Source organism: Bombina bombina, chromosome 2, assembly GCF_027579735.1.
Source record: "Bombina bombina isolate aBomBom1 chromosome 2, aBomBom1.pri, whole genome shotgun sequence".
Lineage (NCBI taxonomy): Eukaryota > Metazoa > Chordata > Amphibia > Anura > Bombinatoridae > Bombina > Bombina bombina.
Genome location: NC_069500.1, coordinates 513,638,106 through 513,652,778, shown reverse-complemented (window position 1 = coordinate 513,652,778; position 14,673 = coordinate 513,638,106). Strand labels below are relative to the sequence as shown.

The 14,673-nt window shown below is 37.4% G+C and overlaps 1 protein-coding gene across 1 annotated transcript; it reads left to right on the top strand.

The window, feature by feature from the left end:
• Positions 1-638: 638 nt before the first annotated feature.
• SALL2 (spalt like transcription factor 2) lies at positions 639-9,494 on the top strand. The gene is made up of 3 exons (XM_053700576.1): positions 639-711; positions 5,565-8,485; positions 8,894-9,494. The coding sequence occupies exons 1-3, from the start codon at positions 639-641 to the stop codon at positions 9,254-9,256; spliced, it is 3,357 nt and encodes a 1,118-aa protein (XP_053556551.1). The 3' UTR covers positions 9,257-9,494.
• The last annotated feature ends 5,179 nt before the right edge of the window (positions 9,495-14,673 follow it).

Here is a 14,673-nt window from a genome sequence, read left to right as displayed (position 1 = left end):
TTTTACACAAACAATTTTGAACTGCTGCCCTTTCTTATTATTCATGCTGGAGAAAAATCTGAGTATAAAGTTACAATGCCCATTATTGGTTCCTTTGCCGCTTACATAAAGGTGACACTGGGGGAAGGGTGATATCCATTTTAAAGAGGCAATCAGTCAATTTCATGGAATTCTTCCCTTATTTGTCACAATAAGTAGGAGTTAGAATAAAGTAGGAGTGTCCATTTAGTAGCTGACCAACTGTGATGTGCCTGAGAGTTTGGGAGAGGAGCTGAAAATAAAGCAAACACAGAAAGAGATTAAAAAAGCTACAGGCAGAGACAAAGGGAGGGAAGGAAAGTTACTCATACATTCACATGAGGCAGAGGGAGGTTAGATGTACTGTAGATACAAAGAGAACCTGAAAGGTAGATGCTGTATAAAGAAAGATGTACTTGAATGGAAAACATTGGAAAACTGTGACTATAAAGAAATAAGGGAATGTACAAGGACAAATGCATCGAAATAAGGAAGAGGGATAAACAGAACATCATTGAACGTGTGAATCTTCAGTCAGCGATCAGGTTCTAAATATCCTTCTTGGAGCAAGCTGGCTTTTCCTAAGGTCCCATCCAAGGAAGTGACTGAGATTGGTCGAGATGTCACGAAGGAAGCAGAGGAAACCTCAACAGCTCATCTCTGACTGTGACAACTCAACCTCTTCAGAGAATGGTAAGGACTTGAAACACCTGCTGGCTTTTAGCAGAAGGCGGTGGCAACTTATTCACACTCACAGAAAGATGATAGATAGACAGACAGAAAGATAGATAGACAGACATACAGTATTATCTTGTTTGTGCCACATATATTTTATAGCGTCTATGTATACATGTAAACATATATATATATATATATATATATATTGCCTTTAAAGGGATAAAAAGAACAAAAGAATTAATGCTGCTGGTGCTGTTATATTTTTTTAAGATGTTGTCTCCAAAGCATTTCTAAACAACAAGCTTAAGAAGATTTGTTTCATAAAAACTCACTTCAGTCTAGAGTTCTATAGATATAAAGTCTGCGATAAGCTTTTCAATCAAAACAGAATCTAACCCTTAGTTTGAAAATTGTCATTCTATTAAATATAAAGATAGCCAATGTTCTTTAAATTGTATTTGCCATATTTGCACTAAATAGCTCGCTTTGAGACAGAATTATAAAGAATGAGTCAATATGTGTAACGCAATAGAAAGCTGGGTAAATGTTGGGTCTACTTGAACACTGACAAAACAGAAGCCTATCACAATGCACCCATATGAAAATGGATGATTTAGAGAAGTGATAAACTTTGTTGAACTTTCTTATGCAACCAAATCCCATTTTAATGAAGAGGCTATAGTTATTTGCTGGAGAATAAATACAACTATATGCACGACTGTATCCCAGTTACATGGCATTGTAACTGTAGCTTGGCATATAGGGATATTCTATTCTTTGTTGAAAAGCTTACCAAAGGATTTAATATCAAATTTTGTATAAAAAGGTTTTAATATACTTTCTCAACTGTAATAGAATATACCCAATATAATATCTTCTATTTCCTCTTAAGGTGGTCATTGTTAGTGGATAAACATGAATGCTAGCAGAAGGGTGTTAGTAAGGAGTTGTATGTTATTGTTATCTATTTTTATTACACATAGATTTTCCAAAAGGAAAGATAATGAAAAAATTTAAAAAAAAATCTTAAAGGAACAGTTAACTCCAGAATTTGTATTGTTTAAAAAAACAGATAATCCCTTTATTGCCCATTCCCCAGTTTTGCATAACCAACAAGCTTATATTAATATACTTTTTACATCTGTGTTTACCTTGTATTTAAGCGTCTGCAGACTGCCCCCTTATTTCAGTTCTTTTGACAGACTTGCATTTTAGCCAATCAGTGCAGACTAATAAGTAATTCCAAGGGAGTGAGCACAATATTATCTATATGGCACACATGAACTAGCAAAATCTAGCTGTGAAAACTGTCAAAATGCAAAGATAAGAGGCGGGATTCAAGGGCTTAGACATTAGCATATGAGCCTACCTATGTTTAGCTTTAAACAATGAATACCAAGAGAACAAAGCAAACTTGATGATAAAAGTAAATTAGAAATGTTGTTTAAAATTGCATGCCCTATCGGAATCATGAAAGTTTAATTTTGACTAGACTGCCTAAACAGCTATCTCCAGCTTCCCAGGGTTTTTTGTGTGTGGCCCCTGTTGCCACTGAGTAGAAAACAGACATCAATTTGTTAACCATGTTTATTTGTACCACATATTGTAAAGGTGAGTAGTATAAAGAGTAAAATTACAATTTATTAATAGTAACAAATTTCCTAGGTAACTAAAAATGTTATTAGAATTTAACTTTATTTTTAGGTGTTTGCTTTAGAATACTGTGAGTATAATGCAATTTGGCCACAGCTAATCCTGTCATTAGAGACCGGCACTCCATACAAAAGTTTGGGCACCCTTGTACTAAAGTGAGGCTTATGGCTACATTTTAGAAAAAAGTGTATTTTTACACTGCACAGCCTTGTGTCTGTGGCTTAAACACTTTAACAGATAGTCATATTGTATACTGTGGCATTTGCACCATAGTTAAAACAATATGGGCTAGATTACAAGTGGAGCACTAATTTATTGCACGCTGCAAATGGGCAGATTTTCCTGATTGCGGGCACGCAATAAATAACTAGCCATTACAAGTGGCTGGTTATTGCTACATCGAGCTTGCAGTAGCAATTAGCGCTCAGAAAATTAACAAGTGATCAGATCTTTTGTTAATTTTAAAAAAGTAGCCCAAATGCCCTCCAAATACAGGGTATTATAGTTTTTTATTAAAAAAAACGTTAGAATTTTTTTTTATAAAAACCAACTGAACTAGGCAGTTTTTGGGGGCTGAAGTTGGCAGGTGTGGGGTGTTAGGAAAAAAAAGGCACTAAAAAGTACCTTTACATTGCGGCCTATGGAAACTGTGTGTTCCCTGTAAATATATAGGTATATGCTTATATACCTATATATTTATGTGTTAACATGTGCATATACTCATATTATCACATAAACATATATTTATATAATCATATACATATATATTTATAATGCTACCCATCGCTGCTCTACTTACCCCCTTCGCTGTGCTAGGTTCTCGTGCCATGTCTCATGGCATGAGAACAAGGCTCCCATTGGAGCCTATGGAAGCGCGCTCATTGTTATTACTCAGTGGAGTGCTAATATCGCTTTCGCGAAAAGCGATATTTAGTGCTTCCCTTGGAATCTGACCCTATGATGGGCATAAATCATATAAATCAATGGGTATAAAATATATACCTTTCAGCAGAGTACTAATATGCAGCCTCCAAATCATATAAATTGCACCCATACTCCACTCAGAGATGCAGATACTCATGTAATCTGTGGGAATGTACAGAGTGGATATTTTAAATTAAATAAATGCAACTTAAAAACAATCTGATAAATAATTGCATTATTTTTTTTTTTTTTTTTTTTAATAAATCAAAGAGAGTTAAAAAGTAAAATTTAAAAAGTAATTCTATGAATCATAATGTTTATTATTAAACAATGACTAAGTTAATACAACATATAAACAGTCTTCATCTATTTAATGAGCACAAAGAGCAGGATAATCTTGGTGAAGGATACAGGATTTCGAGTTCACCTCTTATAAATAAAAATATATTTTTTTTTGCTTAGTTTAATTTTTTTCCAGGATAAACTACTTACTATAAGGTAAAGAATTTTAATAGTAATTAAAATCGATCAACAATTCTGTTTAATAACATTGCACAACATTTGTAAATTAGCATTCAGTACAAAAATGTGGCTAAATTTGTTTATAACTCAGTAGCATCACTTTATATTTCAATAAATGCTGAGAGCAGGTACATGAGGTAAAAGGCCCAGGAATCACACAATATGTATTGCACACACTTCTTAATATTAGAGTACCAGTGTATGCATTCCTTTTCTCTCAAAGTGCTCTGCTATTTAATATGTTGGCACCCCACAAATACATCATATTCTTGCAAGGCCACACACAGAGGGGGTAGATAAAGACTTGCTTGCTAGTAGAATCAGTGGCATAGCTAGGATGGGAATTTGGGTGTGTGGGGGGGGGAGGTTGTTACTTTCTCAGCTTATTGGGTTGGGACACTTTCTTTGCATTGTCACTGTGATGAGAGGGGGCTTTTGTGGCTCGCAACCTTAGTTCAGCCAGCTGCAAAATCTCTTTCCCAGGATCTGAATAGGAAAAAAAATTGAAGGGAAAAAAGGGGGGAGAAGAGAAAAGGAGGAGGGGGAGAAGTCAGTAAGGAGTTTGGAAGTGCCTTCCTTCAACACAGAGTAGAAAGCTTCATCAGTTAGTGATTGTCTTACACATACACAGGAAGAGTGGCTTCCTCAATCTATTAGTGTCATAAACAGACATACAAGCTCTCTTAGTCTGCTCATTAACACATCAGCTGCCAGACAGGTTTGTCAACCAATAAGGAAAATGCAAATACAGAATCACATTTATTGTTACTGGAGAAACACCCTGCCAAACTTTACATGTATATGGATAATATAAAAATAGTCAAAGTTTAACATAAAATACAGTGCTAATTAGACAATCCAATGCAGATTATTGGTTTAATAGAAATATCAATCAATGTGTTGTTACCACACACACACACACCTACAAATAGGAACTCATTACACATATATACAGTATATATATATATTTATATATGTAATTTACAGGTTTTCTTTATTGTTGCTTATTCATTTGATCATACAGTATATTAGATAAAAGAAAATTCCTAGAACCAGTACTTGGTGCTGAGTATCTTCTATTCCCAGCTTAGGTCTCTAAAAACCTGGTACCCCCAGTCAATTCAACAAGTTTAATTAAGCTCGAAGATCCCGGGAGTAAATTAGCCAGAACAAGGGACAGTTACAATAAAAGGATTACCATATCAATGCTTGGAAGTCGTTCCCCTTGGCTCTTGTGTGAATACAAATCAATTACAAGGAGCTGTGAAGCTGGCTTTTCTCTCCAGAGTATTAATGCTTGACAAAGACTGAGATACAAAGAGAGCCCTGTTAAATGAAGAGAGCGAGTGTGTGTTTGTGTGGGTAGGGGGCTTCTAGAAATAGGGGCTACACAGGATAAGAGAGGGAGGGTAATCTGTTATATTAGGTTAGCTTAACCCTTTATGATATTACAGGTCTTACTGTATGTTTCATATGTAATATATCATGCAGGGTTCTCAGCTTTGTATAAACCAATCTAGTGATGCTCCAGTGTTTGTGTCTAAATTCTGTGATTGTCCAAGTCTTATTAAAAAGAGCCTATTGATAGATTGTTGTCTAAAACAATATGATGGACGGAATTACCTTATGATTGTTAAGTTCTTGTTTAATCAAATCACATTATGGTAACTGTAATAGCATTTTGTGTTTATTAATCACATAAACAAACTCTTAATCCCTATTTTCAGGCAAAACTATTTTTACTTACATATTCTTTGTTCTTTCTGCAGGAGACACAGCCAGTGAAGAAGTTCAGATATGTAGGAAATGCTGTGCTCAGTTTGATGAGCCCTCTGACTTTGCAAGGCATAAGGAATCTTGTCATCTTAACAGCCAAGTTGTGGTAATTGTAGAGAATCAAGAGGACGCTGTAAAAAGGCAAAAAGTAAGCATCAGCGAAGGATCTGCTTCAAGATCGTACACCCCAGACAACAATGGGACAGGACTAAAACCATTGGGGATTGATGATTGTGGCAGAGGCACAGCTTTAGGCATGATAAATGCTATGAGGCCAGAGATGGACAAAAAGGGTGTTGGCCCATCCCAACGCTTTCTCATTCCAAATGGAGGCTTGATCATGGAGGGGTTGTCAGGACCAAAGGTTGGAATGGCTCCAGTGAGTCAGGAAGCTGTTTCAGGGGGTCAGACAGCTGCAGCTCCTATAAACATACCTATGATATTAGAAGAGTTGAGAGTACTCCAACAGAGACAGATTCATCAGATGCAGATAACTGAGCAAATATGTCAGCAAGTGTTGATGCTAGGATCTCTCTCCATGCCACCATTAACACAGAGTAGTTCTTCACCTGAAGGACCATCCGGCACCAAGTCTCTACCAGTCTTCAGCCCACCCAAACAAGCACAGTCTGTGCCAGAACCAGTAAAGCCATTTTGTGCAGAAGAAACCTCCAAGCAAGCCTTTCTTCATCTTTACAATCCTATGGGACAGCCTTTTGTTGCCAAAAGTGTCCCAAATGGAAAGGATAGTTTGATGGGAGGATTCTGTGATAAGTCTTCTCAACGCCAAGCTTCAGTACCAAGCTCTCCTCCTAGCCAACTCATTTCACCACATACAATTTTTCCTCCAGGATTACCAACATTACAGACAGGATTGTTTTTAGGTACCAGAGTTTTAGAAACCACTCCAAGTCTGTTAAAACAGAAAAACAGTGAGCCCCTTCGTGGAGAAAGCCAACAGGATAGATCTTCAGGAAGACACAAATGCCGTTTCTGTGCAAAAGTCTTTGGAAGTGATAGTGCCCTTCAGATTCACCTGCGATCTCACACTGGGGAAAGGCCATACAAATGCAACATATGTGGAAACCGTTTTACTACTAGAGGTAATCTGAAAGTACACTTTCATCGCCATCGAGAAAAGTATCCTCATATACAGATGAACCCACATCCTGTTCCAGAACATTTGGACTATGTTTTAACCAGTACTGGACTTCCCTATGGAATGTCTGTGCCTCCAGAGAAATCAGAGGAAGAAACCATAGAAAAGAAACCCATAGTGGCCCCAATGTTGGCCACAGACAGTCTAAGTATTTTCTCTAGCTCAAGTGCCCAGGGACTCCCTTCCCTCAATAAATTGGTACTCATGAGTGCTAGTGATGGAGCTGCTGGGGTAAAGGGACCCAACAGTTGTCCTAAAACAAAGGCTGATGAAAACACTCCTCCAGGTGAAAGATCCGAGATTGGGGGAACTGCAGTAAGTGGAAGGATGCAACTCAGTAAGTTAGTGACGTCTCTTCCAAGTTGGGCATTGCTGGCAAGCCACTTTAAATCTGGAACATTCCCTTTTCCTTATGCAGTTGAGCCACTAGGCTACTCAGAGACCTCAAAGCTACAGCAACTGGTGGAAAAAATTGATAAACAATCCACTGTATCTAACCAATGTGTAATCTGTCTCAGAGTGCTCAGCTGTCCCAGAGCATTAAGGCTCCATTATAACCAACACGGTGGAGAAAGACCCTTCAAGTGTAAGATATGTGGAAGAGCATTTTCTACGAAGGGCAATTTAAAAGCCCATTTTGTAGGTCATAAATCTAGTTTATCATCCAAGCCACAAAACTCATGTCCAATTTGTCAAAAGAAATTTACTAATGCTGTGACTCTCCAACAGCATATAAGGATGCATTTAGGGGGACAGATACCTAATGTAGATATTCCTGATGGTGGAGGGAGTAATACAGAATGCCTAGAGGATAAGAGCAACCCAGATTTCACAGATGAAGGTATCACTGATGAGGAATCTTTGGATGGCAGCGACTCAGAAAATGAAAAAACAGCTCTGATAGATTCAGAAATATCTAGCATAGATGATGATACTGCTGCCTCAATTGTAAAGAAAACTGAAGAGAATAATACCAATATTCTAACAAATATTCATCCAATATCACATGGAGGCAAAGAGCAAGATACATCTTCAGACATGAATACAGTTACTGAACCAGACTCTGAAGCTGTTACAGACTCTATAACAAATGATAAGTCAAGTGGTGATAAGGAGGGAAAAATGGAGACAGATCTAAATGACAACCTCCAGAAATCAGAATTATTAAAGAATCCTGTAGCTGAAAATGATGATGAAAAGAAAACAGCTGAAAATGTGAGCATCTCACGAGAGGAAAGCCCACAGCTTGAGAAGGAATTTGACATCTGCAATCTCTGTTTGGAGAAGTTTCCCAGTAGTGAGTCACTAGAGGACCATGCCAAGTGCCACACCAAAGATGGGCTGTTCCACTGCCTTGTTTGCAAGCAGAGCTTCCTAGAGGCATCCATTCTGAAGAAACATGTGCTGGAGGCACACCAGGTGAGCCAAAATTTCCCTCCTCAGCTGGTCAGCAGTCCCAAATGCACAGGTGATGATATTTCAGCTCCAGCCCAAACATTTGTGGTGAGTCCAGTGAAGAGCAAAGTAGTAAGCTCTCCCCAGACAATGGCACTGGTCCAGCTTCCTGCACTGTTGGTGCCCTCATCCCTGTCCCCTCCTTTGAGACGCAGCCCTAAGCAGCATCTATGTATAGTATGTAAGAAGACGTTCTCCTCAGCCAGTGCCTTGCAGATTCATGAAAGGATACACACAGGAGAGAAACCTTTTTCCTGCAATATGTGTGGAAGGGCGTTCACAACACGGGGGAATTTAAAGGTAGGTACCTTAACTAAAGGGAGGAGCAGAAAAACATACCCTGTGCCCTGGGTAAAGCAATCATTCCCCTAAAGAGAGTCTTAGAAATAGATCTGAAATAAAGAGAATGATCATTTAAGGCACGTGGTGTACATGCCTGTATTCCAACCCTAAGTGTATTATGAAGTATAAAATATAATTTTTTATGCTGTTATACCACAAAAATGTCCTTGACAGGCAACTACTATCGTATACAATATATTACACTAACATATGCTAAATATTATTTATGTGTAAAGCTGAAATCTCTCATGTGCAATTTCACTGCATGGCAATGCTTTGGAATATATCACCAAACTTTAAGCAGTATATATTTCATGGTATATGTTGGTCTAAAGAATAGTACATTCATTTATTTTTCCTTTGCAGGTCCACATGAGCACACATGTGTGGAGCAGTAACTCCTCCAGAAGAGGAAGACGCCTTTCTCTGGACAACCTTGGCCCCCTGCTCTCAGGAACACCAGTGAAGCTGCAGGACTTCTTGTCTAGAGATATTTCCACCCAATTTGTAGGGGTCAGCCCTCTTTCATTTTTGAACCAATATACAGCATATCTTACCAGTGGTCCTCTCCCTACAAACAATGGAATAACATCTGCGGCAGCTGTCATTTCCCCAACTGCTCTGATTGGCTTACGAACAGGAAAAGGTGGCAATATTCCTGTTGGGAACCTTGTAGAAGTTCAAGATAGAAAAAGTGTTGAAACACCACAAGTAAAGGAAGAAAAGTAGGCTCAAAACTTACATACTTTGTGTAAATTAATCTTTTTCAAGCTATGATGAATAGATTTAGTCACCAAACAGACAGTGGGGGTTGGAAATCTGCAATTAAGGATGTTTCTTCATAGCAAAACGGAAGACAAAAACATTTACTAACAACTTTACATAATTTTGCCGCTGAGATTTTCATTTATCTATTGACAACTTATAAACAAATTCTGAGTATTAATAAAACTCAACTGTGAAAGACTTTTTCCCATTTGGGCAGCTTCTGATTTCAGGGATATCAAGATAATGCTTTGTGAGAATCAAATATACTCAAATGAAATGAAAGCTCTTCTATAAAGGGAAAACATTAATAGCATTTTTAGTTTAGATATGCTTGAACCAGGAGAGGAACACAATAAATATTCCTCTCATAAGAAAATGTCATATGACTAACAGTATCTTGCCATCCTGGAAGGTTGGATATCTGAACTCTTGTGAATTTTATTACATTATGATTTTCATAATAATTTACTAAAGAAATTAGACAATTCTCTCTTATTTTTTTTTTTTTACAGTCTGGTCGTTTCATATTAACAGTGGGTAAGAAATACTGCTTTGTCATTTACCTGTTTATCTCATCTTTAACAGTCAAGTTTTCTTTTTATAAAGGAAGAATTGCACTGCATTGTACACACTGCAAAATTTGGGTCAGGGTTGACCAAAACCATTTCACATGAGAGGTCATAGTGGCTTTTCTTTTTCACTCTAAGTCCAAAACACCAACATTTTTTAAAAACACCATCATTGAAAAAAATATATAAAAACAAACAAACCACATATGCCATTACTTAAGCAATTATTTGTCTGCCAATATGTGACATTGATCTTCCGTTATTGTACAGACCTAGATTCACACACTTAAAGGATCACTCCAAGTTTTAGTCTTTAAATTTAACTACACGGTTCAGACAAATTCATGGGGCAGCTATTTGTGGCCCCAGGGCCGTAGGTTAGACAAAGCCTGTTCTTGTATAATACTTGATGAGACAGTAGCCATCTCATAAAATAGATTTATTTTAATAAAAGCAATGTGTTAATTGTGATACATTTATGTTGTTTTTATTATACCTTTCTGAGTGGAAGAAGAATATGACTTTGGTATAATTCATTTTTTTTATAAAATGGATAGTTTGATTGGAATTTCAAGGAATATAAAAACTGATCACAAACTTGGAAATTAATCACTTCATTTTTTTTTAATTCTAAAAACATTGCTGTGCACAGCAAAAATATTGACAAAATGACACTTATGTTGTAAATTAAACAGCTGGCAGTAAGAACAAAAGTCTCAAAGTCTGGAATGTGAATGAATCTATAGGCTAGCTCTAACAGATGCATTAACACATAAAACATAGATATTAGCAGATTACTTATTTGATGGTGAGATACTTTTTTACCAATGTGCTCTGTTTGTATATATGTAATATATATGTATTGGCAAAAATGCTTCCAGTAAAAGGTATCATTATTTTGGTGTTAACATTTTTATCTGCATATGCATGTGAAACATAGCTAGATGTTCTCATTACATCGACATTTTAAATACGGCAGCTGCTCAGAGAGCAAGTGGGGCTTGTATCATGTCAGTAATTAACAGAGTCATTACGAGATGGTACGAGCACATTAGGTTCGCTGAGCAAGTGCTGCGTTTAAAATGCTGGTATATGGTGCATACTTAAAGGGATACTAAACCCATTTTTTTTTCTTTAATGATTTAGATAGAGCAGGGGTGGGCAAGAGGTAGATCGTGGTCTACCTGAAATTTGAGGTGACCACCTGGAAGATTTCAAAAGTCTGCATAATAAGAGAAACACTTCTCACACATCTAGATTCTGAGTGAAGAGCCTCGCCACTGTAGATGTATGAGAAATGTTTCTCTTATGCAGACTTTTGAAATGGGCTATGAGTCTATGACGGCGGTAAGTGTACTTCAGTGATACAAAAAGTACACAAAATTCACTTGGTGTATAACAAATAAAAAGTGAATAAATATATATATTGAATATATATTCCTTTTTCAGTAAGTGTACTTCAACATGCGTGACACGGCTGTAGCTGAACTCGCTGCCCCAGCTTTGGTTATTGCCTGTCCCAAACTCTCCTACTTTTTGTCTCAAGAGCGGTCAGTCCATAGTACAGACTCTTCATGCGCCAGGCTGAGATGCTGCTCGGTATTCCTGGGTTTGGCAGTTCCGGGTCCTGCTCTGTCTGATATTCTGCTGCTAATTTCTAGTTCTGTCCTCCGTTACTTGTCACCAGGCTCTGCTGGGTGAATGGTCTGGTGTTGTTTTTTCCCACGGACTGTTACTCCCCTTCAGGTTCTTTTACTTACTCTGTACCAGGTTTTGATGCTGCTCTCTGATACTTTCTCTGGCACACTAATATTAGCTATACTTTGTGCTAGTTTCTGCAGCTTTCTGTCCCCAGAGTTTGTTGTCACCAAATTGTGCAGGTCAGTGCTGTTGCTGCTATACCAGTCTCTGGTTGCTGTGTAAGGTGGTACAGAGCCTGCAGGTCCTGCCGCTGTCACTGTCCCAACTATTTACAGTAGTCTTCAGCTAGTAGCGGACGGATGGAAAGCAGCCAACAGGACCTGCCCTCTAGTCAACCTGACATGGCGTCCAGCCAATAAAATTACTTTGTAGAATGAGTCTATGAATGGCTGAGAATATTTCATTCTCATCATTGTACCTGAGCTGTGGGGTTCCCGTGTGTTCCAGGCTTTGACTACTCCGCTAGCCCTAGACTCGAGCCGTCTTGATTGTGAGACTACTTATTCATATGCAGGCACGGTACACAGATAAAGTTGCTTGATAGTCCCAGCGTAACGTAAAGTAAAGCTCTTGCAATAAGTAAAGAGCGCGGGTGTATTTATTATTAAAGAGCGCGGCTGATTTTTAAAGCTGTATTATTTTAGGCCAAAATACAATTTTCAGCCAGCAAGTCCTATCTGTGGCAAAAATACAATTTTCAGCCAGGAACTGGTGTTTTTTTTTAGTTAGGTTACCACGTCACTTGGAATAAAATTAGAGGTAGCCCTTGCCTTACAAAAGTCTGCCCACCCCTGAGATAGAGCATACAATTTTAAGCAACTTTCTAATTTACTCCTATTATCAATTTTTCTTTGTTCTCTTGCTATCTTTATTTAAAAGAGCAGGAATGTAAATCTTAGGAGCTGGCCCATTTTAGGTTCAGCACCGTGGATAGTGCTTGCTTACTGGTGGCTACATTTAGCCACCAATAAGCAAGCATAACCCAAGTTCTGGACCAAAAATGGGCCTGCTCCTAAGCTTTACATTCCTGCTATTTAAATAAAGATAGCAAGAGAACAAAGAAAAAATGATAATAGGAGTAAATTAGAAAGTTGCTTAAAATTGCATGCTTTGTCTGAATCATTAAAGAAAAAACTTGGGTTTAGTGTCCCTTTAATACATTTTTGAAACATCTATAGCTTTTATTAGAAGCATTTTTGCTGACACATGTATATTACAAAAATGCTTCTATAAAAAAATTAAATACACCAGCGTGGATTCCTATTTTGGATGGAATGTCCCTTTAAGCAAAGTTTCTACAAATTATTCACACACTACATGGCAGAAGAAAACTGCCCTAATACAGTAGAGAGAAGCAGGTCTTTTCCAAATGTCACTATCAAATATTTTTTGTACCACATTAAGCATCAGTTTACCTTTCCAAAAATATGAATGTATAGCTATGTTTATGTTAAAAAAGTAACTGTTAAACATATGAAGTTTTTGTGTGGCATTTTGTACCTTACTAAGAGCACTGGTTTTCAAAGCTGTTCTCAGGCCTCTCTAACGGGCCAGATTTGAAAGGATATCTGAACTAGAGCACAGCTGAAAAAATCAACTAATTAGTAAACATGGTTATCTTAACTGCTCTCACTCAAGGTAATCCTGAAAATCTGGCATTTAGGTTTTAAAACCAGTGTATATGTTTTAAGAATTTATATGAATACTTCATTTCAGAGAGCTTTGGCATTAGGCACAAAAAAGTCAAAATTAAACCATCATTCAAATAGAACATGCAACTTTAAAGGTTGTTCCAATTTACTTCTAAAATCTAATTTGTTTTTTTCTTTTGGTATCATTTGCAGAAAGCATAAAAAGGTAGGCTCAGCAATGCACCAGCGGGAGCGAGCTATACATATATACCTCTTGTCATTGGCTCACCCAACATGTTCAGCTAGCTCCCAGTAGTGCAGTGTTACTCCTTTAACCAAGGATAACAAGATGATTATGTAAATTTGATATTAGAAGTAAGTTGGAAAGTTGTTTAAAATTGTATTCTAAATCATGAAAGAAAAATCTTGTGTTCCATGTAAGGGTTGCCACCTCGGCCACGTTTTCCTGGACACTTATGAGTTACACATGCTGCAGGGTAAGCAGGACAGAACATGTATTGAGCTTCTGAACATCACATGAATAGTGCTGATGAACAGCACAATACATGTTCCTCCCTGCACACCCTGCAGCATGTGTAACTCATAAGTGTCCAGGAAAACATGGCCGAGGTGGCAACCCTAGTTCCATGTTCCATTTACCATGGAAATGGTAGTTCAATCAGAGGACACAATCCAATGTAGAGATGTATTATTTCAGAGAAATCATTGATTGAGAAATTAGAGTTGATCTCACTTGAATGTTTTGTGTTACAGACTTCTTGGGATAGATGAGGTTTCAGAGAGGGTTTTACATCAAATAAATTGAATGGTTTACCAAAGTAGGTCGATCTAAAGGAGAAGATACAGTGTAAGAAGGGTTGCAATATTGCAGCTTTAAGGGAGGAGACTTATGAAAAATACATGTCAGGGGCTGTTTAAAGACATGTTTTGTTTAATGTTCCATTATAAGAACCCTGACATATGTATTTGTATATGTGTCCTCCTTTAAATCGGCAAAATGGCAACCAAAAGTATAAGGGAGCTACGAATAGAGGTGAAAAGGCCATAATAGGCAAAGTTAAAAGAAGACAATATAGAGTGATTTATGTTAGAGGGGGCTTTGTATGGAATGTTTGATTATTACATTTATCTACAAATAACCTATAATAATAATAATAATCTGAGTAGGTATTAAGATCCAGTATACTGTATATTAACTGAATCAGTGATGGCCAACTTCCAAACGCATGAAGGACGCAAGTTAGTCCTCCCTGTATTAGATTATAGGACAGATAGAAAATAGCAAATCCTAGGTAAATGTCATATGTTCTTAGGTTGATATTTTAGTGTGACAATAAAAACTATATTTCGTTAGATTATTTTATTTTTAACCCATGCAAAGCGGTGCTCCTGTGCAACTCAAAATGTATATAAAGCTGTTGAGCAAATAAGAAGCAGGCATACATGTGTATGACCA